Raw genomic sequence first — 24,533 nt, forward strand, 5'->3', positions numbered from 1 at the left:
GAGAAGCCATTTCTTCAATAATGGGAACCTCTATTATGAAGAAATGGCTGCTCCACGAATACTTTGCTGATGGGAGAGGTGAGGAGATTCTTCCGTGATGCTTCAGAAGCATGACCGGCTATCACACCTTCACGCTTCTGGGGCATTTTGTCGGCATTTTAACCATGGTAAACCCCTGTGTGATAATCCCCATAATCCCTTCTCCACATAGCCACATTTACATCCATACCCCTCATCCTCTGTTCATCTCTGCACAGCTTCCATCCAATTGTGTATGTTCACACCCACGCATACACCCATGTAAGTCACATCCTCCCCTCATTTCCTGCTCCTGGACAGAGTCAACATATCACTGCATCAGTTGCAATGACCAATTAGTCCACAAGGTGACTGAGGCTATGCATGCTGCTGCATCACCATCCACTGCCAGCCAACCCAAATGTCACACTTCACTCCAATTACCTCTGGCAATATAGATCTGAAAGATTTCTAGTGCTACAAAAGTAGCCCTTCAAAAATAATTTAAATCTTGAGGCAATCACATGGTTCGGTTGACTTTATTTAGAATGTGTCCAACACAATTCTCCATTTGAGTTCCATGTTTCAAACTCACCTTTTGTATTCTTAGGAACATTAGATGAAGTGTTAAAAACCTGTTTCAATAGAAGAAGGAATGTGAATCCTTAGGGTTCTTGCTGGACATTTATTTATATTAACTGATTCTTCTGACATCGGGCTCAATGTACTTTGTCTAAATGTAGGGGGATGGGAAAATTCAGGCATGCAGATAGTTACAAAAATGCCTCAGAAATCTGACATAGGTTTGTAACCAATCCATCATTCTGAACTGAGTACCATACGTTTAAGACAAATTCTTCTGCATTTTGTTTAACTTTGGCTGTTGCAGAAGTGGACTGGTAAATATACTATTCTAGAAGTACCTCATTCAACTGGGAAGATATGAAGTATTTGGCCACCAACCTCTTACAGCCCCTTGGCATGGGTTCATCTGGGACCTAAGCCTCCTTCAACTCACCCTTATATGATCACATTGTATTTAATGGTGAACCACGGCACACCACAATATCACCATAGCTAAGTACATTTTGCCCAACAGGATGTTGTTGTTTTTAATAAAAACCAAAAACACTAGAGCTTGTGTCTTTGGTAGAATGCTGTTTTGTTATGAACCAAAGGTCATATTACAGAGCACAAATGAGGTCTAAAACTTAGCCACAGCAGACCACAGCTCCACAGGGGGAAAAACACATCTTCAAGTTAGGTTGACCTGCTTGAAAACATAGAATAAAAACAGTACAGCAAACATGGATCTGCAATGCACTGTTTCCCTATTTAAATATTAACGGCTTCATTTTACATTTAAATGAACTAAGCAACAATGGATGGAATTTCCAATATGGCTAGTTGGTGCTGCTGTGCCATGGGAAAAAGCAGGCGGCGATGTGTGGCTCAGATGGAGAAGTCGGGCAGAGGATGGTGGGGGCAAGTGATACAATCTCAACATCTCTTCTAAAGTGACTTAAAGATGATCAATTGATCATTCACCAGTTTCAAAATATAATCGTATACAGCATTTCCCCTCCCTCCCTCCCTCCCTCCCTCCCTTTGCAAACAGATCTGTTCATAAATAATTTGGATGTCTCCATGACATTCATGATATCTAACAGAAGCTGAAGTAGAAAAAGGATGGATGTGGTATACAGCATTGAGGAAATGTCAAAGAGTCCTTCATTTCTGTTGTCGTTTTTTTAGCGTCTGAGGTGTGGGATGCAAGTTGTATCAGCCATCAGACACAGGGGGAGTGACCCACCCATACTTTTCGTGGGTCTTCACCAAGCTCTTAAAAGTTGCTTCCGCTTCCTTACGACTGAAGGATTTTTTTGATTTCCCAGCTTTTCTGCAGATGCGGCCCTGAGGGGAAAAAACAAAAACAGAAACCAATAAAAGAAAATCTTTATTTAGCATTTTGTGATCTAAACAAGCGCCAAAGAAATCCCTGTTAATTCACAGTGACCATAGCAGAATCTCCAATGGAATTCTGTGACCCAGTGATGAAACATCCTTCAGTTAGACACCTGGTAGTTCTTCATGCTTTCAGATGCTGATCAAAAACAGATCGATTTGTAAGAGTTTTCAGGAGAAAAGCAAGTGTTTTAGTTAGTATTTGTTGCATCTCAACAGATATTTATAATTTGTGATTTTATATATTTCTGTCTCATGCAATGTTTTTATGTAGACTTTTAGATACCCTGGGCGCTTATGGGGAACACAAAAACAAGGGTGCAATACCAATAAAATAAAATACTCCCTACAAAATCAAAACTAGGTTTAAATAATTATTTATCTTTATTCAGATAATGTGTGTATGTATTTGCGTTGTAAACTGCCACTTTGTGTGCAACTCAGTTTCATCTTCAGCAAATGAAGAAGTTGGAAGCTGAAATGTTTTGCTTCAGTTATATTTTTCAACCTTGTTTGTTAATCATTTTAATACACACACACATACATACACAAAATCAATTAAATAAAACAATCTAGAAACATACACCATCCAGAAACAGACAATCCAGAAATAACCGAAATTTAAAACAATGAAAATAAATGTACAGCCGTCCCATTAAAATATCCTTCTGCAACAATCAATAGCCAAAAGCCTGTCTAAATAAAACAAATACACACATAATTCAGTTAAAACATGAACACCAATTAAAAATACACAATCAGTTTAAAAAAATGTACCCATTAAAAACATACCTACTAAAAACAACCAATTCCTAATTTAAATATACCTTCCTCAAGAGGCTCAACATTCAGGCAGGCTCATAAAATAGGGAGCTATGGTAATTTTATTATGGCTATATTATACATAACTAGCACTTCGAATTTTGACTGGAAACAGACTGGAAATTCATTCAAAAACAGTGGAGTCTGCTAATTTCCTCCACAATACAGAACATTTAACAAAATATTTCACAAAAGAAAAAACAGCCATGAGTTCGATGAAGACTGCTCTCCAGATACAAAAACAATATCAACTGACCTCCACATTCATGCAAGCTGCACAAAAGTTTAAAGAGAGCATCATTCAGTTTGCGTATCAGAACACGGAAATAACTTGATGTACTTTTTGTAATGTGAGTATTAGCAAAAGAATGGCCCATGTAATATGACAGGCTGGACTAGTTTTTTTACTAGTCTATGGCCACACATCAGTAATCTACTACAAAACAATTGACATCAGTGCCACCATTCTTAAATCTCTTCATCTGATACATATATGAATGAAACAGTAATATGTGAAGTGGACTTCTGAGACTCAGGCGGGATACAGACCGCCCAAAAAGGGCAGTGTCCCGCTGCCCTGGTTTGCTCTGCGAGGGAGCCACAGCGGACAAACCACATGGCTCCGTCACGGAGCAAAAAGAACCCGCAAAAAGCGGGTTCTTCTTGTGGTGCCTTTGTGACGCCACAAGGCGTCAATGGTGCACTTGCAGTGTCACAAAGGCACCAGGACGTGCGGATGCTATGCGTCCGTCATGTCAAAATTGCGGCACCCATATGTGCAGGGCACCACCATTTTGATGCCCTTGTCACGTGCGAGGGGCGAGTCACGTCTGGAAGCACCTCCCCTTGTGCGTAACAACAGCACCCCATAGGGCCCATCTGTACAGCACCTGAATGACATGGCACAGATGAATGCAGAGTAGTGTTTGATTACCACACAGGGACTACCACATGATGATAAATAATACCACTATGTCTCCCTATAAGGAACACTTCCCATTTTACCATTAATCTGCAATGCTGTTTGTAAAAATTCTCATTATTCCACGATACTTCTATGTTCTGTAGATGTAATTTTGCCTAACATGAAACGTTTCTGGAAATTTTGAAGCCATGAATTCCTGACCTTAATTCTGTTGCTAATCTTACCTTAATTTGAATCAATGGCATTTGCCTACGTGCTGATTTATCTTTCAACAAGTCACTGAATGAGTCTACTCTAGTTGGGACTAACCAAGGATTCATTTCTTCCCATGCCCACAGGAAGGGGAACAGCAGAAAGTATTTATGCAGTTCATTCCTTAAAAGGTTTAGACTTTTTCTTTATTACTGTAAGAACATAATGCCCATTATGCATAACTTCAAGATAAAGGTAAAGGTATTCCCCATTGACAAGGTTGTTGTGTCCGACCATAGGGAGCAATGTTCATCTCCATTACTAAACTGAAGGGCCAGCATGATCAGAGACTACTCTGTGATCATGTGGCCAGCATGATTGCACAGAACACTGTTTACCTTCTCACCTGAGTGGTACCTATTTATCTACTTGCTTTTGCATGCTTTTGAACTGCTAGGCTGGCAGAAGCTGGGACTAGTGATGGGAGCTCAGCCCACCATGCGGCACCCAGGCCTTGAACTGCTAACCTGCTGATCTTGCAATCATAGAACCATAGAATTGTAGAGTTGCAAGAGACCACAAGGGCCATCCAGTCCAACCCCCTGCCATGCAGAAACTCTCCATCAAAGCATCCCCAACAGATGGCCACCCAGCCTCTGTTTAAAGACTTCTAAAGATGGAGACTCCACCACTCTCCGAGGAAGTGTGTTCCACTGTCAAACAGCCCTTACTGTCAGGAAGTTCCTCCTATTGTTCAGGTGGAATCTCTTTTCCTGGAGCTTGCATCCACTGTTCCAGGTCCTGTTCTCTGGAGCAGTAGAAAAAAAGCTTGTTCTTTCCTCAATATGACATCCCTTCAAATATTTAAACAGGGCTATCATATCACCTCTTAAGCTTCTCTTCTTCAGGCTAAACATCTCCAGTTCCCTAAGTCGTTCCTCACAGGACATGGTTTCCAGACCCTTCACTACTTTAGTCGCCCTCCTTTGGACACGCTCAACAGAGTCAGCATCTTAACCACTTGAGCCACCTATTCTTGAATGATAACCAATTGTTTTTTTCCCTTCTTTGACATCTGTTAGGTGGACTGTAACACATTATGTTTTTAATGCATTTTACTTATCATGTTTCATCCTGGTTTGTTTTGTACCGTCTGGTTTTGCAGTACTGTTATAAAATACATTTTTATAAATGTGGTGGTATATCCTGGCTTGGCGATGAGAACCTACTGGGTGACCTTGGGCAAGTCACATTCTCCCAGCCTCAGAGGATGGCAATGGCAACCCCTCTCCCTGAAGAAACTTGCCAAGAAATCCCTGATAAGTTTGCCTTAGGGTCACCATAAGTCAGAAACGATTTGAAGGCACACAGCAACAACAATAAATGTTTGAATAAACAAACTGAATTACAGCCTACTTTTTGCCTCTTGAGCAAATAAGAAAAAAATATATGTGAAGTTAAAACATATTGACTTTAAAATAAACAAAGGGATTTTTTTAAATTATTGGCTTAGATATAGCATATTTTCCAGAGCCAGCATTATATAGAAGCTGAACATTTTTTAAAAAATCACATCTCCATAGAAAGAGAAAACGAGGGAAACAGCCAGAAGTCACAGAATGCAAGAGCTGAGTATTCGAGAACATCCTTGAAGGGAAGTAGATATGGAGAATACAACTGCCTCCTGAGCAAGGAGAAGGCACCTGTGCACTATGCTACTCCGTAATATGATTTTCTTTTAATAATTCAAATAACTGCAGACTGTGTGTTGCATAGTAAAAACAGAGGTGGTGTTTGATTATTTTTAATGATGGATGGTGCAAGAAAGATGCATTCAAAAATGCATCCACAAAGACAGTTACAGCAGAATACATTCAATATACCAAGTGTTACTAGTTAAGTATGAGGGAAGAAAAGGCAGTAAGAAGCCAAGATGAAAGAATGAAATGCAAGTATTGAGGAGAACAACAACAGATGCAATCAGTGAAGACTGGCAGGTTTACCACAGTATTTTTTTACCATTTAATTTAAACAAACCAAGACTGAGGGTGCATCTACACTGCAAAATTAATAAAGTCTGATATCACTTTAACTGCCATTGCTCAATGCTATGGAATTCTGGAATTTGCAGTTTTGTGAGATACAACCTTGTGTCAGAGAGCTCTGGTGCCACAACAAACTACAAATGCTATTAGCATGCTTTAAGGATGGGAGTTTGCTCCCATCTGATAATCTCCAATAAAAACAGTGAGGCAAGTTGTAACATTGGGGCTGTACAAACAGCCTGTTCAGGAGAGGCTCTGTGCCATCCCTGGAAGCGCTGGGTTGGGGACACAGCAGCCGCATGCCACGCCCCAACCCAGTGCAAATAGAAGCTGTGAGATGCTGCTCCTATTTGCGCCCCAGAAGTGGTGCCATAAGGGCCGCGGCGCAGCCTTACGACGTCCCTCGTGCACAGCACCATTTGTGTCATCATGACATGCACTGTCTGAAGGGGCACGTGCCAAGTTGGTGCCCGGGTGGCAGGCTAGGGTTTCTGAGCATGTAAACACTCAGCCTGTATCTAGCCCTAGTCCGCATACAGGCTGGCATAAAGTGCTGGTCTGTACAACCCCATTGATCACCAAAGTTCTGCAGAAGAATTGTCTTAGAATTAATGATGTGTCTTCTGTGGTTGGCAAGGCCTCTGCAAATTTTGGAAAACATGTCAGTATATCAGAAATTGAAACATATATATGTTTCTACATCAAAAATCAAATTGTGAAACAATTGTGGAATTTTTTAAAAACAAAAACAAAACAAAAACCTGATTGCAGTATATTCAACAAATTCCACAAAGGTGGGATGAAGATTTTGAAGAATCATATACTCAGGCATATAAACACTGCATTACTTCCAACTGGCTTGGGAGTGTAAGGCATGTAAATGCTGTGCTCCCACAACACCCGGAAGGTGGTGCAAGAGGATGGTCTGTTTCGCCCCCTCAGCCAAGAAGGCTAAGTTAATTTTGTCCCCTTTTGAATGTGTAGAAATGGAAAACAAAAAAATGTTTTGCCATGTACTACCAAGGTACTGTAGCTGTCATTTCTGCCCATTTCTGAATGCATATTATTTAGTTGATCTGAACTGAGAACATACTTTTTTCAAAGGGCACAGAACAGTGTATGAATATCAGGGATAGGATGGGGGCTTTAATTGTAAAAGAACACAAATCTTTCCTTTTTTAATATTTATTTTTGCACAACTTGCTGACAGTCTTTCGAGATGCAGTGATGAAACTGCAGCGTAACAATGCCAATTCCAGAGAACCCTATGGTGTCATTATAAGCCTCTATTCAGAACTAAAGGCAGGAAAAATTCTATGGAAAATCAACTCAAGGTGTTTTGGACAATATGTCTCCAGCTGACAACAGAAAATTCAGAGAATGACTATACAACTCTGACATGGTTCACTGAATACATAAGGAAACAGCATGATGCTGAAACATCACCATATTTTTAAATAAATGTGAACTCTCACTTCATGGTGTCGTAAAATGGGCAGATTTACGCACCTTGCTACAGCATTCCACCTTGAGACTGATACTGACAACTGTATGATTACTGTGTTTTAAAACAACTAAGGAAGCAAAACATAGAGATTTTCAGACACGTCAGAGAATAGTCCCAGCTAAATAAAGTGGTCTCTTTCACACTTTCCATTACTAATATGTATTGTGAAAAGTTTACAGTGACACAACAATTTATTGTTTGTTTATGGGATTTTCTTCCAAAATGGCATTCATGACACAATGACAGAACTGTGGACCAATGACAGGAAAAAAGGCAGAGTGTTATCACTGTGAATGTTTAATTACAGGTGAAACAACATTAGGGTGGGATATGCAAAGTTTTAGACTTCCTTAAAAAGACTCAAGGGGGCTGTACAGACAGCCCCTAAGGGTCAGCAGGACGCCAGTCCTTTCCTAGCCAGATTGGGGCCATGGCAATTGCACACTGTGGCCCCACCTGGCCTTGCCATGGAGCAAAAAGGAGCTGCTTTTTGCACTGCATAAAGGGCACCATAGCCACCAGTGCCGTGGCTTTTTGGCGCTCCTTTGGCACAGCACATGTACACACTGCGTTATCGGAGCACTGTGATGCCTCCCACCATGTGTTGGGGCATGCAGCGTCATGCCAGCATGGGGGTGGAATCGGGTTATGCAGCTGCCATGCCCCCACTCTAGCACTCAGCTTCTTCTTTTGTCGCCAGTCTGTACAGCTTCTAGGTCTGTTAAAAACAACAAGAGGCCCGTTCCAACACAAATTTAAATATCACGATCTAAGAACAATCCAGGCCAACTTTTAAGGTGAAAACACACACTACACTTCAAATATTTTAGTATAAATGCATTGTGGTGGCCCGAGCTTCACCGAGAAAAAATTGAACAAGTTTAAGAGGGTGACAGAAATGGCCTCTGCTAATGGTTGTCTTTGGAGAAAACAACCTGAGCTTTAGTTTGATTGTTTTTTGAAATGTACTCTTCACTTTTCATGGTATTCATCTTTTTTATGCAATGGCAACAAAATGACATGCAGAAAGGAAACAGTATCCTGAGAGGAGAAAACACAAAAGACACAAAAATAATAAAAATTAAAGAAAATAAATAAAAGTGTGTGTGCTCTCTGGCCTCTAAATTACTGGCTTTCAAAGTCTGGCATTAAACAGCATATGCAAATTAATGATGTGAAACTGGATCTGTGATTTTAGTCTGGTAAAGCAACAAAAATCTCCATAAATTTCCTTAGCCAGCAGTAGTGGTTCTTCTTTAAAAGCAGTTTATTTATTTTTCTGAGGGAAGCAATAGCTTATCAGGTTTTATCCTCCAAATTTTAATTTTATTCTGATGGAGGGAAACAAAGGCCTCCATTATCTTTCCTTAACTCATGCACCTCTCCATCTGCCTTGTGGCATGGGGCAAAATAATAACACTTTCCTCTCCTTCCTGTAGATCCAATCTGGGTCACTGAGAGTTAGTACTGAAAATTCATTTAAACCCTTTCCGCATGCCATGCTAGGAGTTCTGGTGTGTGTATGTCAGGGAGAGATAGAGGAGGTATCTCCAACTTATGCTGACTTCTTCTAATACTGACCATTTTTGGTTAATCAAAAGATGGCATAATATGGTCCTTTTAAAATCTTCTTTTGCCTCTTCTTATTCACGCAATGATGAATTGCAGAAATTAGAAAAGAACACAGAGTGAGTCACCATCCCATTCTCCAGTGGGCATATGGGTTTGTTTTTAATCCTTGAATAAGTGGAAGACTTTATGCAAAAAATCCATGATTGGAGGGATGCCTGAACAGGTTTTTGTCCTTCATATCTCCTTCATTCTTGAGAGCCTCAAGAACAAGGGTGGTGGTGGTGGTAATATAGCTAAGACAGGAACTAGCTTCAAGGAATGTATGCATGAGATTCAAGAGAACAATTCTTTCCTAGAAACTTGCCATTGACCAGCAACCAATGGCTCATGGATCAGCCCTAGCTCACAGACAACTATTTTGAGTAACACTTGTATCTAAAACACTATCCAAATGGGATTCCTTAGTGGCATACACAGATATGTTAGGAAAAGAGAGAGTCAGGCAGGCAAAGACCAATTCAGAGCTTGCTTCTGGTGGACTGTCCCTCTCTTCCCTCACTGGTCCTTCCATCCTCACCTACCTTCTGTAACACAAATAAATAATCACTATAAGTAATTAAAATATAAATAAATAAACAAATAAACAAATAAATACCTATGTAATGCAACAATGCCATTACTTTCTATACCTGATGCTTGAAAGCATACTACCACTAGTATCTAACTAAGGAAGTTACAGCTCAAAATGGTAGGACATGTTTGACCCCCATGGTGTACATTCTTACAACTCAAACAGGGGAGGTTTGGTGATGGAAAAGTATGGGGAAAAATACTTTGCACATCAAATGTGTACTTTACAGTGACCATCTTCATATATAAAAAACAGCAACAAAGAAACTGAAGGACTTTGCGAGCATTTCTCTTTTTAGAATACTAACAGGTATTCTGCTTTAGACCAAACACTACCAAACACTTTTCCATTCGAAAAGCACAACACCATGCTGTAAGTCTGCCTTAAATCTGTTGCACTTTTATTTACTTCAACCTGCTATTGTCTTTCTTACTTTTAGTCTAGCATTTATTTTATTTTAATTACTGGTAGATTGGATTTCTATATTATTTGCTCTGTTAGGAGAATACAGACATTTAGAAAAGCAACTAAAAAAAACCCTACCATATTTCTGCCCTTTAGTTCTGTGGAGTATTCTGTTTTTCCTGCCATATGGTCTCAGATATTCATGGAAACGATGAAGAAAATGTAACATACCCTTGTTTGGAGGAACTGCGCACATACTGCCTTCAATCATTATGTATATTTCAGAATGTTCGTAACATTCAGATAAATGGCCCCATTTTAAAACTCCTAAGCAAGAGCATGCACATCCAGACAGGTACACTGCTGCTGTTTTCTGACAGAAAATGAAGAGGCTTAGACAGGTTCAGGGTTCAGGACAAAATCCTGCTGCAGAAAGCTGCAATGGCTGAAATTCTCTGTCATACATAACAGAGATGTTAAGGTATCCCCCGGCCCTAGTGAATTGCAAAAATGTGAATCAGGGTACCAGAAACAGTGTCCTAATGTACATTTGGCCTTACCAATGCAAACTAACACTCCCTAGCCTGTGTTCTAATGAGCATTGGGAGTGCCTGATGTGCATTGGTCCCATTATGCATTGGGTCAAATTCTGCATTGGTGTCGCTGTGCGTCAGGTCCCGTTGTTCATTGATCCTGTTGTGCATAGGTCCTGATGTGCAACAGTTACTTTGCTGCTTCCCCTATGTATAAACGTAACTTTAGCCCCTTGCTGAATATAGATGTTGTGAGACTGTTCAATTCTATTTCCCACAGATGTAAGTCCACTTACTAAGGCACAAGTCTCCAAATGAATTCTGACCATTATCTGTGTTGGAAACTAGACTGTCTAGGTTGTTATTGTTGTTGTTCTTGTAATGTACCTTCAAGCTGACTCCAATTTACAGTGATTCTGTCACTGGATTTTTTTGGCAAGATTTATCCAGAGGTGATTTACCATTGCTTTCTTTTGAGGCTGAGAGAGAGTGACTTGTATGAATTATAGTGGCAATACTACTACTAGCAGTACTGTTCCTATTATCAGTAAAATAATATTTACACCGGTGAAGGAAGGCCTAGGAATTTAATCACTTGATGTCTTTAACTCATGTTCTATTTCCTTCCCAGTGGAACTTTATTTTATACTGAAATCAAGTTAGAAATATAGACAACAAGCAAGAACAATACCAGAAGAGTTGAAAAGAAAAGAATATTCTACTTGGCTCATCCTACCAATTTTATGAAATAACCAGATTAGATCAGACCAATGAAAATTTGATTATTTAAGGAAAGACTAGATGCTGCAAAGCTTGGAAGTTTACTTTCAAGAAAAATGACTACAATGACATGCTGAAGCCATCCATAACTAAGCAGCGGTAAGGTTGTTATCACTTGATGGTCTTTGGATCATAAGAGTACAAAATGTAGTCTGGAGGGCATCCAGTGTACAGCTTATAGCACAACCTCCTGAGACCTGGACACTGCATGTGTGTCTCCCCATACCAGACCTTGCAAAATCCACAGCTCCCCCAAATGTCTCCCCCAATTTTACAATATTTTTTAATTGCATGCCCTCTAGTGACCATGGGTATCAAATTCACTATGCCCCCACATTATTTATGCCAGCTGGGGTGGTTCCCTCCATTTATTATTATTATTATTACTATTATTATTATTATTATTATTATTATTATTAATCTTTTCCCCACACTAGAACAGCTCAAGGAGATAGGAAATATAAAAAAAGATCCCCACATCAACTAGAATGGTACTATTCAAAATGGTGGGCCATAAGCTAACAGCTACTGTTCCACCACAAGTTGCTAGGGAAGAAGCCATAGCCAATTAGCACAAATATGATACCAGCATGAAGGGTTTTCCCATATTTTCCAGTGTATGTAATCAACATACTACATAGTTTAGAAAAATAACAGAGTTAAGCTGTTCTATTAAATGGGTTTTCCAGACTGATCTGCCTGCTGTACAAAACTCTGTAGAATGGAATATATTCCAAGACAAATTCTAGGGTGCATCCTCTGTTCATACTGGGTGCTGGTAAGACATGTTAGGACTAGCTGTTCCTCCATGCACTGAGAGAATGCACTAGGTCTGAAATGCCCAACATCCTCTTGTGGATGTATTTTTCAAGGGAAGATAAACAATTACAGAAACTAAAGTTAGTTTTTCAGTCACAAGAAAATTGTCAGTTGCATTTAGCTGGAAAGAGAACTCCTGCATAGATATACAGGTATCTTCCCAAGATAGGAAAGAATTAGCATTTATCATTAAGCTACAAATTCAAAGAAAGGAAGCAGAGGCACTTATGCTTCCTCTCTTATAACTTCTTTGGAATATGTAATGCAGTTCTTTTGTGGTTTGCATATTACTTTCAAAAATGGTGATTTGAATCAGATATATTTTTGAAATAGAAGAGCCAGTCTACATCTGATGCTTTTATTGGCAATCATGTTTGTGTCCATTTGTGTGTGTCTCTACGTGTAAAATAGGCACATCGGACACATCAGCAGTGGGCACTGGTGGCTTCCATGTTAGTTGGAAGCTGAATTTCCCCCACATGCAGTTATTTGCTGAAATACATCTACAGTTACTTTATGGTTTACCATGGTTTACGCTGGCTTTGTCAAAACTGTGTTTGTTAGTTAAGAGATAAATATGAAACTGGCAACGGAAAATTTCTGTTTTCAAGTCTGAGGTCAGAGATGGAATTAAAAAATGTGTAACGCCTGCTGGTAAGCCTGCATTTTTGCCATTTAAACAGAAAAAGAAGACATCCCTAATTACATTCACTGGAAAATGACACATTACCAACTGTTTTTTCAAAACAACTTTTCAAAAAGGAAGGGAAAGAACAACTTTTCAAAAAGGAAGGGAAAGAAAGAGCGCCTTCTCATCTTTCCTATAAATTGCAACTCAGATGCATTTAAATGTAGCAAGAGTAGGACAAAGATTCTCTGCTTCTACCATTGTACATTTAAACAAAATAAAAATACCATTAGAGGGAGTGGAGGTTGTATATAGGAGATCTGTTTTGACATTTATCTAACATCAGATGCATAATCACGTGCTTATCTAGTCAATAACTCCAGTTCATCTAGTCCATCATTCCTGTCTCCACAACAGCTAAAGTTGCCCCTGTCAAGCTCACAAGTAGAGCAAGATATAAGGCTCACCATTCTCTATTGTTTGCCCTGAGCTTCTGATAATCTGAAGTATATGACTTCTGAATACAAAGGTTGCATTCAGCTGCCATAGCTAATAGTAGCTGACAGACCGGTCCGCCAACAATATGTCTTCTGAACGAAGTGGGTTTTCTGATTTGATCTACACACTCTGATCTTTGATATCTTTGCAGTGTGGACTATGCAGCCAAAGCAAGTTTTGATGTTGCATCCCATTCCCTTCACCTGTTGCATAAAATGGTGTAGTTTAGCGAGAGACAGAAAAATATTTATTTCTTGATTCTGATGGCCATACAAATTCACCATGTGATCAACAATCTCATTGCAGAATTGATCAAGAGGGCAATGGGGTGGGGAAGAGGAGACATTTATATATGCACTGGTACATATGGATGAGGAAACTCAGGTAGAAATTAAGTCTATGATAAACTGTGGGAACGAGTGTCTAGATACAACTTGATTTTCCTTTTTCACAGTTTTGGCATAGCATTCTGGCATAAGAAAAACAACTCTTCTGAATGCAGAAGAAATTCCCTAGATGATAGCCTGAGAAATTTCTCTTTATCATTCCTGATATGCATGTCTGTCTCTTACCTCTCTTCCTGGATATTTGGTTTGCCCCATACAGGGTTACTGGAAGACAAGATTTTAGCCCCCTACTGAGTTACTGGAAAAATATAGTGGTTTGTTTGAATCCTGCTGTCAGGAGAAGATAGTACTTTGCACCCTGCAGAGTGACTATGGAAACAGTGTCTTCTGTGAAGTTTCATAATCATTAAATCTACGATGTGAGCTTTGTATGGTTTAAGGAGATGAATTGGATTTTCTGCATTAATCTCAATGCTAACAACAATTTTGCATTATAAGACAAACTACAGGTAAAAAGATCTAACTACTCAATGTTTTTCTTTTAACCCAGATCATCTTCCTATCACAGCATGAGCACAGGAACTTTTTCATTCTGGGGCCTGCCATTCCCTCATGGCCAGCCTTCTTGGGCTCACATCCTACCAGTGCATGGGACCTACCATACTCTTACACCCCACACTATTTGTATATAAACATAGATTCCTACTCTCTCTGTCTCTCACACACATTCATCCTCTCTCACAAACAGTCATATTCACTTTTAGTTTTTCTCTCACACACAAAAGCTAATAAGAGGCTAACTACTGCAAAGGGAGGAAATTTGATGTAGCAGTCACAACCTTTCCTTCCTAAGCCGTATTCCCTTCCTCAAGTCACACCTCTGTCCTGGCAATTATGGGTTTCTCCCCCTTAAAACAAACATTTCAAAAACCCTGTGGTGGTGGGAGCAGGGCTGTTGCCAGCCCCAGACAACCAATATTCCACAAACCTCCCTGTTTCCTATTTATGCTCTACTATATCTCCCTATATGAGCCTGCCTGTCTCTAGAGATCTTTTAGAGAGGGCCTTCTCAGTGGCTGCTCCCACAATCTCTGGAATCCCCTTCTTAGAGCAGCTAGGCCTTTTTGTTTTGGCAGGTGCTGATTACTCAGAGAAAGGGCCTTTCATGTTCTATATCGTTTATATTTGCTGTTCTTATTATTAGTTTGCAATTGCTTTTAATATCATTGATAGTTTAATTTTTTTTAAAAAAATGTATGGTGTACTTTTAAAAAATCTTTATCTATTTTTGAGATATGTGATCTGGCTTGAGTCTCAGGACTGGGGGAAAGATAATAATCTTTGAGAACTCCTGGAGAACAGAAGTCCCAATAGACAGGAGTAGGGCAAACATTGTCCCCATCTTCAAAAAGGGGAGGGGGGAAGTATCCCAACAATTAGTCTGACATCAATATCAGGAAAGATTCTAGAGCAGATCATTAAACAAAGGGTCTGTGAACATCTAGAAGGCAATAATCACAAAAAGTCAACACAGGTTTCAGAGAAAGAAGTCATACCAGACAAATCTGATCTCTTTGGGATAAAATTACCAGCTTGGTAGATGAAGGGAATGCTGTGGATATAGCATATCTTGATTTCAGTAAGGCCTTTGACAAAGTTCCCCATGATATTCTTGCAAACAAGTTTGTAAAATGTGGGCTAGACAAGGCAACTATTACATGGATTTGTAATTGGTTGTCTGGCCAAACCCAAAGGGTGCCCAACAACGGCTCCTTTTCATCCTGGAAAGAAGTGACCAGTGGGGTCTCACAGGGTTCTGTCCTAGGCCCAGTGCTATTCAACGTCTTCATCAATGACTTGGATGACAGAATTAGAGGCATACTTATCAAATTTGCAGATAAATTTGCATATTTGCAGATTAGGAGGCATAGCTAACACCCCAGAGGACAGGATCAAAATTCAAAATGACCTGAATAAACTGGAAAGCTGGGCCAAAGCTAACAAAATGATATTCAACACAGAAAAATGTAAGTTACTGCACTTAGGGCAGAAAAATGAAATGCATAGATATAGGATGGGGGACACCTGGCTTAAGGAGACTACACGTGAAAGGGATCTAGGAATCCAAGTAGACCACAAGTTGAACATGAGTCAACAGTGTGATGAGACAGCTAAAAATATTGAAGAGGGAACAAGCTTGTTTTCTGCTGCTCCAGAGAACAGGACCCGGAACAAGGATGCAAGCTCCAGGAAAAGAGATTCCCCCTCAACATTAAGAGGAACTTCCTGACAGTAAGGGCTGTTTGACAGTAGAACACACTCCCTCAGAGTGTAGTACAGTCTCCTTCCTTAGAGGTCTTCAAACTGAGGCTGCATGGCCATGTGTCAGGGATGCTTTGATTTAGAGTTCCTGCATGGCAGGGGGTTGGACTGGATTGCCCTTGTGGTGTCTTCCAACTCTACGATTTTATTCTGTGATCATTCACAGGAACTAATAGTGAGAAGATGGTCAGAAAAGTAAAATCCACTGAAACCCAAGGAAGGCAACTCACCCCCTGCCCCGCTCCATCCCTACTCACTGCACCTAAAGTAAAAGAGGCAAAGAATGAGGCAGTGTTGATGGATACAATTAATAGTAGTCTGAAGTACAGAAGTACAGAAGGTACTTTTTGGAGGTACACGTCTCTCTTACTGGGTGTCTGATTGTAGATATATTTCTCTGCTAAGCAGTGGTATGCTATTTACCTCTGCCTGTGTTTAAATTGTGTGTGTGTGTGTGTGTGTGTGTGTGTGTGTGTGTGTGTGTGATCAAAAAGCAAACCAACAGTGCTTCATCCACGTTTCTCCTGAATCCCCAATGGGTGTGGTCGGTCAGTCTGTCTGTCTGTCTGTCTGTCTATCATCTATCTATCTATCTATCTATCTATCTATCTATCTATCTATCTGTGATTAACAAGCAGAACTGAAAAATATGAGCAAAATATTTAGGCTTCTGTCTTCTTCAGTTTAAAGATTAAATTGAGCTGCAGACAAGGTAGCAATTTAGAACCCAGTTTCTTGCATTCTTCATTGGATAATAATTATCCTCTAAGGTGGATAATAATACTAGCAGTAACAATTACTATTTGTTACTACTATTAGTTTTACTATTTTACTACTAATGGTTACATGCATATTGACTTACCAACTATTTCTTACTGTACAGAGGGCAGATCTTTTTCTAGGAATGCTCTGTCTCATTTGATCACTCACACTCATGCCCTGGGGTGTTTCCAGATCAATTTCCATACTTGCTTCTTCAATGGTTTCATTTGTAGAGAAAAATGCTGCCCTTCTTCTTTTTCCATACTATTTATTGGCTTCAGTCAGTCAGGTTCTCCTAACTTCAAGGCTGTACTTCTTTCATACTCTCAGTAAGAAACTACGGTATGCTTAATTATGGAGATTAGCACACTCTCTTTTAACGTGCCTTATCCCCGATGGGATAAAGCAGCATTTATTTTTAAAACAGGTTTTATCACATGTGGGCAGGCAAATGTATCCTGTTTACAGCTCGGATGCCAGCTGGGCTTATCTCGCACCAAAGCCGCAGAATAAGCCCAGCTGGCATTTGGGCTGCATCCAGACTGCAACCGCCCAGCCATAGGTGAATGCGATAAGACCCCTTTTAAAATAAATGTGCCTTTATCCCATCAGGGAAAAGGTGTGTTAAAAGAAAGTGTGCTAACCTCCTATGTTGCTTTTTCTCCCACCCACCTATTCCAAAATTTTATTTTAAGGATTTCTTTGAAAGTTCACAAACAAGATAACATTGCCTATGCCTGTTTCTGAGGCTTGCAACAGAGAATATAAGTTCAAGTGTTATTTATGTAGGATGACCTCCATATCAGCAGGATACCTGAAACCACAGATAATAAGGAACACTATTATTTTCAAATGAGACAAACAAGCACACCATAGAATTTCACTGGAAGACCTATAAATGCACAAAGAGAACTTTTTTTAGATGTAGATAAGTGAAACCGCAGATACTGAATTTGTGGGTATGAGGGCTGTACTGTATTTGGTTATTTATGCAACTCATTCATTTCACCATGACATGGTCAATGATCACTGAATTTTTATAAATTATGCCCTAAATCCAATTGTTAATCCCAACTAGAATAGAGCTATTGAATTAACATAATTTACATACATGTTACCTTTCCAAGTTTCCACTGATTCAGTGGGTCTACTCTAGTTGGGACTATCAATGGGATCAGATTAGAGAATCATGCACAACGTAGGTCACTGGATTGCAGCTCCCATGTTGTCTCACCAATGGCATTCTTGGCTAGGGCTGCAGCTGGTTGCAGTCCAATGTCATATAGATGTGATTTCAGTCCAAGGTCTCTATCATTGTGTATTGCTGCTGTCAGCATCATTGAATAAAACATGCATCTTAATGTCACCTGCTGCCTTTCCCCCCCTTTAAGCTGACGTAAGTAATAAATGGAAATAATAATTTTATACAAAATTATCTTTAAAGTTTTGGTAAGCAGAGACTTTGATCTGTGTAGATATCTTATCTACAATGAGCAGGTTCCAGATACTGTCAAAATAAACCTTGACAGAGGGTTTATATGGACATTTCCAAGATAAGGCTAACAGAAACTTCTTAGCAGTGAACAACAAGCCTACCAAACTCTGCAACACAGGCTGGGATCTGCTCAGGATCAAAACTGTTTAGGATGACCACTTGCTGAGTCTGAGGTTGGTATAGATTAGAGCACAGTGACCTGTCTCTTGGTACTGGCCACTAGATGCAGTAACCAACATATCAATATGGACCTAAAAAACTACTTTCTTTTTTATTCTTCTTCTTACTTCTAGCTCCTCATGCCTCATTAAGCGATGACTTGGTGTTACAAAATTAATCTTCATTACACTTCCTGACTCACACTCTCTGAGAGTGACCAAGAGTACCTTCGTCACTTAAGTAACAAGGTGGCAAGGCATAAAACAAATATATACAGAACAATTATTGGTGGCCATTCCAGAACTATGCTATGTCCTGTGAAATCCCATTGGTGTTGGCTGTCCCTGGGAACAACTGGGGGCAGAAAATAAGTTCTTTTTTACAGCCGACAGAAGTTTAATCTTGATTGTTGTTTCTTACTGTTGTGTGCTTTCAAGTCACCTCTGACTTCTGTTGACCCTAAGGTAAACCCATCACAAGATTTTCCGGGCAGAATTTGTTCAGAGGAGTATGACCTTGCTTTCCTCTAATGCTGAAAATGTTTGACTTGCCCAAGGTTGCCCAGTAGGTTTCCATAGCTGAGCAAGGATTCAAACCCTGGTCTCCCAGTGTCTTAGTCTAACATTCAGACCACTACACTACACTGGCTCGCTAACTTTAATCTTGATATCTGGTACAAATAAATCCAAAATCTCTATTCTTTTTTTTAAAAGCAAAATTGTAAAGCAAGATTGCCAGTTCTTTTACAAGCCTGTTTCTGTGTTTTAACAACATTCTTCACAAAAAGGTAACAAATATGCATGTGTAGGTGGGAAAATGTGTATGTGCATGTCTAGCTATGTGTATCTCCCCTATAATTCAGTTATAGAATTTATGCATCCAAATTCTCTCCCTATTAGGCTTGCGCTTTGGCTATTTGCTCTAATTGTCATATGTGTTTCATCATGCTATTCTATGGACTGTAATAACCAAATTTGCTTTCCCCCTTAATGGTTGATTATGTATTTTAAACTTGTATTCAATATAAATTGACAGCTGCTATCCTACTTGTGAATTATAATGGCGTAGGTTAGATGCTAGCATAAAACTTCTAGAGAAATGTACTTACAAATCCATAGTCCCACCCCCTAGAAACAGAACAATGAAATGCTAGAAATTCATCCTGTTTTGTCCTGGTAACATGGCCAGTCCCTTGTGAAATCAATGGCGGCCACGTGGGTACAATCTTATATAAACCTACATGTCTTGTTGATACAGCCCTTACTATCTATGTTCATGCAAAACTAAATCCCATTTACTTCAACTATTCATGAATAAGCATGCATAATATTTCCATAATTTAAATAACTATTTGTTTATCATGACGCAAGTGCAATTGGAGACAAAACTATAGTCAGTGATCTTTCAAGTGTTTATAAATATGAATTTTGAAAAACTCAATATCTTACAATGTTGACACAGCTCACTGATTTTCTACCACTCAGTTTCACGAACTGCCACAGAACAGAAAACTCACATATTTAAGTTCCTCACTGAATATGTAACTGAATACAAAATAAACAGTTTCTGAATAACTGCATGGACCATTTAAAGGGCACTTAAGAGGAGTGCAGTTTTCTGAGCAGTAGGGCCACAACTGTGGAATGCCTTCCTATGGTTGCATCCTATGGCTCAGAAGACCCACCTTGCTGCATCATTCCTTACTTGTATGAAAACAACTACAACTTATTAACTACACTGCCCTTTTGTGTGGGTAGAGTGGCAGTAGAATACAGGAATTTAAGTCACCCCATGCATTTTAGAGCCAGCATGGTACAGTGATTTCAGTGCTGGACTAAGACTCTGAGAGATCAGGGTTCAAATAATCATTCAGCTATGGAAACCTACTTAATGATCTTGGGTGGCAAACTGTCATCCTTAGGAGAAGGCATTCCACAGCCTTCTCAGAATAAATCTTACCAAGACAATGTTATAATGCAATTGTCGTAAGTCAGAGTCAACTTGGAGGCACATAACAACAATTGCCATTTTAGATAACATTGTGCAACCCAATTTTAATGTAGTGGGTGCTGTCTGACTTGAGCCTAAATCCAATGTCACCTGAGTAGCCAACCATTTCATGGTGGGACCTTCTCCTTTTCCTTATCCCTCTCTCCTCTTTGTTCTCCTCTCTGTTCTGGCCTTCAGAATGGAAGAGAGCACTGCCCTCCAGAGTCCACTGACAAAAGCATTTCCAGAAGCAAAGCAATCCCACTTGGCCTTGGTTTTAACTACCTTACCATCACCAGACACTCTTGAAAAGACAGGAAAGGCAATTAATTATTTTAAAAAGACTGAAGTTCTAATTTTGATCAAGAAGATAAACAATGGACTACACATTCAACATTAAAATGTGTGACATAAATTATCAGTCTAGATATAAACAGCTGTTGTTTCAGTTTGAGCTACTTAACAGTGAAATTAAGACCAGAACTACATGCATGGCTGCAGATCTAGGTCCAGAAACATGGTTCTTCAAGGCAGATTTAAGGCAAAGTGACAAATTTGTAACACAAAAGTGACAGGAAAGAGTGGTTGCTTAACTCTTCCTTTACCACATCATTTCCCTGAAACCAGCAATGTGCCTTGCTATGCAGGCTTCCAGATATGAATTTGATCCATTACAGGGGAAACTGGCTGGGAAGAGGAGGCAACCCACACTTTCTCTCCTTCCTATCCATATTTTGTCCAATGAAGTTCACCTCTCTGCTCTGCAGCTTTGCAGCTGTTCAGTGGTTGTCAGAATCCGAGCCCTAGGAATTAATCACCAAATGCACAGTTCTCATCTATCAAAACGTTGAAGAAAGGGCAAACATAGGACTGTGTCTGCCTAGCTCATACTTTTTTTTAGAGAGCAAGAAAGGACAGCATAAGTTCTTTGTTCTTAAAGAACAATGGCAGAAAGATAAGACATGTTGTAATGGAAATAGCATTTAGGGATAGTTTTCTGCTGGATTAAACCCTGAGAATGACTGGAAAACCAAACAGTTTCACAATAAGGAGAGCTGCAATCAACCCTTGAACTGATATTTTGCAAGCTTACATTTTCCTGTCTCAACATATTTCCAAAACTACAACAGTTCTAGTTCTTCTATGAAACAAAGATGATGAAACATAAGTGGCTCACGAATACCTGGGAGATGTGTGGAGGGTGGCCAGCCTCAACATGTTGAGTGGGAGATGCTTTCTGAATAAGCAAAAATCACTTTTTCATTTGGATAGTTCAGTTTGAATACTCTTCCCTTATATTATTTATTTCATGTATACTAAATTTCAGAGTCTCACTAATTTTCACCTGTCTAGTTACATAAAACAAACAAACAAAATCCTGCTTGCAATCAATGGGTACAGTCCAGCCAACACCACATGTTTGGAAATCTATTTTATGTCAGCAGGAAAAATATGAACAATGTACATATGAATGTTAAAGACTGCTTAATGCTGGCTAGAGCACATCCTGCAAAACTTCTCTTGGACTTCATATCACAGATATTCATGGCAACTTTGACTTATTGGCAACCCGATCATAGGGTTTTCTTGGCAAGATTTATTCAGAGGAGGTCTGCCATTCCCTTCTTCTTTGAGTGAGATAGTGTGACTTGCCCAAGATTGTCCACTAGGGGGCTATTCACATTACAATTTACCCCAGTTCTGAAATCGATTCTTGCACGTGAAGTTCATATTGGATCCGAATCCTTCACAATCCATGTCGGGGCTTGCACAAGGAAATGCCCCTTACCCCAGGGTATCCAGATTCGGGCTAAAATCCGTCTTTTCCCAAAAGACGCGGGTTGCCCGAAATTTGAACTTGCCCTCGATCATGATCGGGGCAAATTAGGGAGGGATTAGGGTCAGGGGGCGGGCAGAGGTCAGAGCATTCCCTCCCATCATCAGAAGGGAGGGAAGGAGGGAGGGAGGAAGAGGAGGAGGAGGAAAGAGCCGAAAAAAGGAGAATTGCTGGATGCAAAGGGTGACAGGAGAAAGGGGGAAATCAGGGGTGACTTTTGGGCTGCAGAAGGCTGTCGGAGAGAGGTGGGGGGTGGAGAAAGTGATGAAGGAGGAGGAGGAAGAGGAGGAGGAGAAGAAAGGGGCTGTGGGAGGAAGGGAGCCATGGAGGGGATCCTAAAACGGAGCAGCAGGAGGAGGAGGATGAAGGAGCTGGGGGAAAGGGTCAGTGGGCATCCCTGAGGAAGGAGAGGGTCTGAAGGAAGGAGGAGGAGGATTTCCAGGGGGAATTGGGTTGCGGGGCTACGCTGGGGCATGTAGGGAAATCAGGCTGCTTGTTCTACTTTCATTGTCAGAGGGAGGTGGGGGGTGGTGGAGAAAGCTCAAAGGGAGATGAAGGTCGGAAGGAAGGAACATTGCCCAGGGAAGTAGGGCTGTGGGTCCAAGCTGGGGGATGTAGGGGCATCAGCCTCTTTTGACAATTTATGTGCATTATTTTTGGGTGCTTTCTTGTTCTACTTTCCTGTTGCTCCTGGATGATGATGATGATGATGATTATTATTATTATTGTTATATGAGGATGCTACAGGAATGCCTGCTCTGCGTTTCCATTTTATTCCCAATTCATTCCATGGGTCTACTTTAGTTGGAACTGACAGGTCACACTCTCTCAGCCTCAGTGGAAGGCAATGGCAAAGCTCCTCTAGCAGGAGGAAAAGGGTCAGGTCAGGTCAGGTCAAAGGCAGGGCACGAACGGAGCTCACATCAGGCACCCCCCCTTTTCATATTTTTTAAAAATTATTTTTGACCAAATATGCGCATGATTTGTTTTCTTGAGGCAGATAGAGCAGGGCTAGCAGCTTGTGCACTTTCATCTGCTGGCTTCCAACAAAGGGGAATGTTACAAATGTTGCAAAAGGCTAGACTTACAATCAATGTTACATTTTTTGCTGTCAAATGATACATGCTTTTGCTACTGAATTCAGAGGCAGCCCTGAATTGCTTTTAAAAGAAAAAAAAAGAATGCATGGCAATTGCATCCTTTTCTGGCATTTCCGAGGGGAGGAATTTATTATTATTATTATCATTATTATTATTACATGTGTAAGAGGCATTCTGGGGGGGGGCAAGGAGTGGGGGATGCATTAGCTTGCATGGAATTGAAAATGGGGACAGGAGCAGATCTCACCCAAATGCCCACACATATACACAACACACAAAAAAGAGGTTTTTAAAAAATTGACACTGTGCATGGCTCTTTAAAAAAAAGGAGGGGGGACGACACTTCCGATGCCCCTGCAAAATGTCACCATGACGATCGCTTGATTGACAGCAGGCACCTTCACAGCAGGCACAGAATGCATTCGATTTAAAATGCCCCTCTTTTTGTAGTGGGCACTTGCTAATGGAGAGATTCGGGGGAGGGGCATCCGAATTAGCCCAGTTCCTTCCAGCTCTTTGATGCCAGTCTGAATGGGGCCTAGGTTGCCAGGACTGAGCAGGGATTTGAAATGTAGTCTCCCAGAATACTAGTCCAATACTCAAACTACTACACCACGCTTGCTTTCCTCCTGTATATATGATATGATATGGTTTGGGGAGAGTTACAATAAAATTATCTTAAATCAATTTAAAAAACAGTAAAAATTTAAAAAGAAAAATTTAAAGAATTTGTCAAAACAAGACAGTCAAATCATTTAAAGCAGCTTAAAACAATACATGGGCAGAATTGAATAAATTCTGTTAGGCTCCAAAGGCTTTACTAAAAAGCCATGTTTTTATTTGGAATAATACCAGTGTTGGCACCAGAGGAGACTTTCTCCCATATCCTCCCAGTGTGTTGTCCCCATTGGTGTATATAGGGTCCTTCCAGCAGACTTCACCCCTTAGGCAAGTATATATAGGGAGAGGTGCTCCTACCCAATCACTCAGGTATTGAGGTCTCAAGCCTTTTAGGGCACTGAATGTCATCAGCAGCATCCAAAGTCAGGCCAGAAGCAAATCTCTTCTTCAGTCTCCGCTCCACTTTATGTAGCCAAAGGTTATTTGTCCATTGTAGATATTCCGCACAGATGTCACTTTTGTGGCAATCCTTAATTTAATTTAGTTCCATAACGCCCATTA

General features: G+C 40.2%; 1 protein-coding gene across 1 annotated transcript in view; it reads right to left on the reverse strand.

The window, feature by feature from the left end:
• Window positions 1-541: 541 nt before the first annotated feature.
• LOC149316850 (ubiquitin-conjugating enzyme E2Q-like protein 1) overlaps window positions 542-24,533 on the reverse strand; it is a 38,602-nt gene continuing 14,610 nt past the window's right edge. The window contains exon 2 of the mRNA XM_089516389.1: window positions 542-1,932. Coding sequence (XP_089372515.1) covers window positions 1,801-1,932 — 132 coding nt within the window. The 3' untranslated portion in view covers window positions 542-1,800. The remainder of the gene's footprint in view (window positions 1,933-24,533) is intronic.

Source organism: Sceloporus occidentalis, unplaced genomic scaffold, assembly GCF_023333645.1.
Source record: "Sceloporus occidentalis isolate IW3139 unplaced genomic scaffold, rSceOcc1.0.p SCAF_3, whole genome shotgun sequence".
NCBI lineage: Eukaryota > Metazoa > Chordata > Lepidosauria > Squamata > Phrynosomatidae > Sceloporus > Sceloporus occidentalis.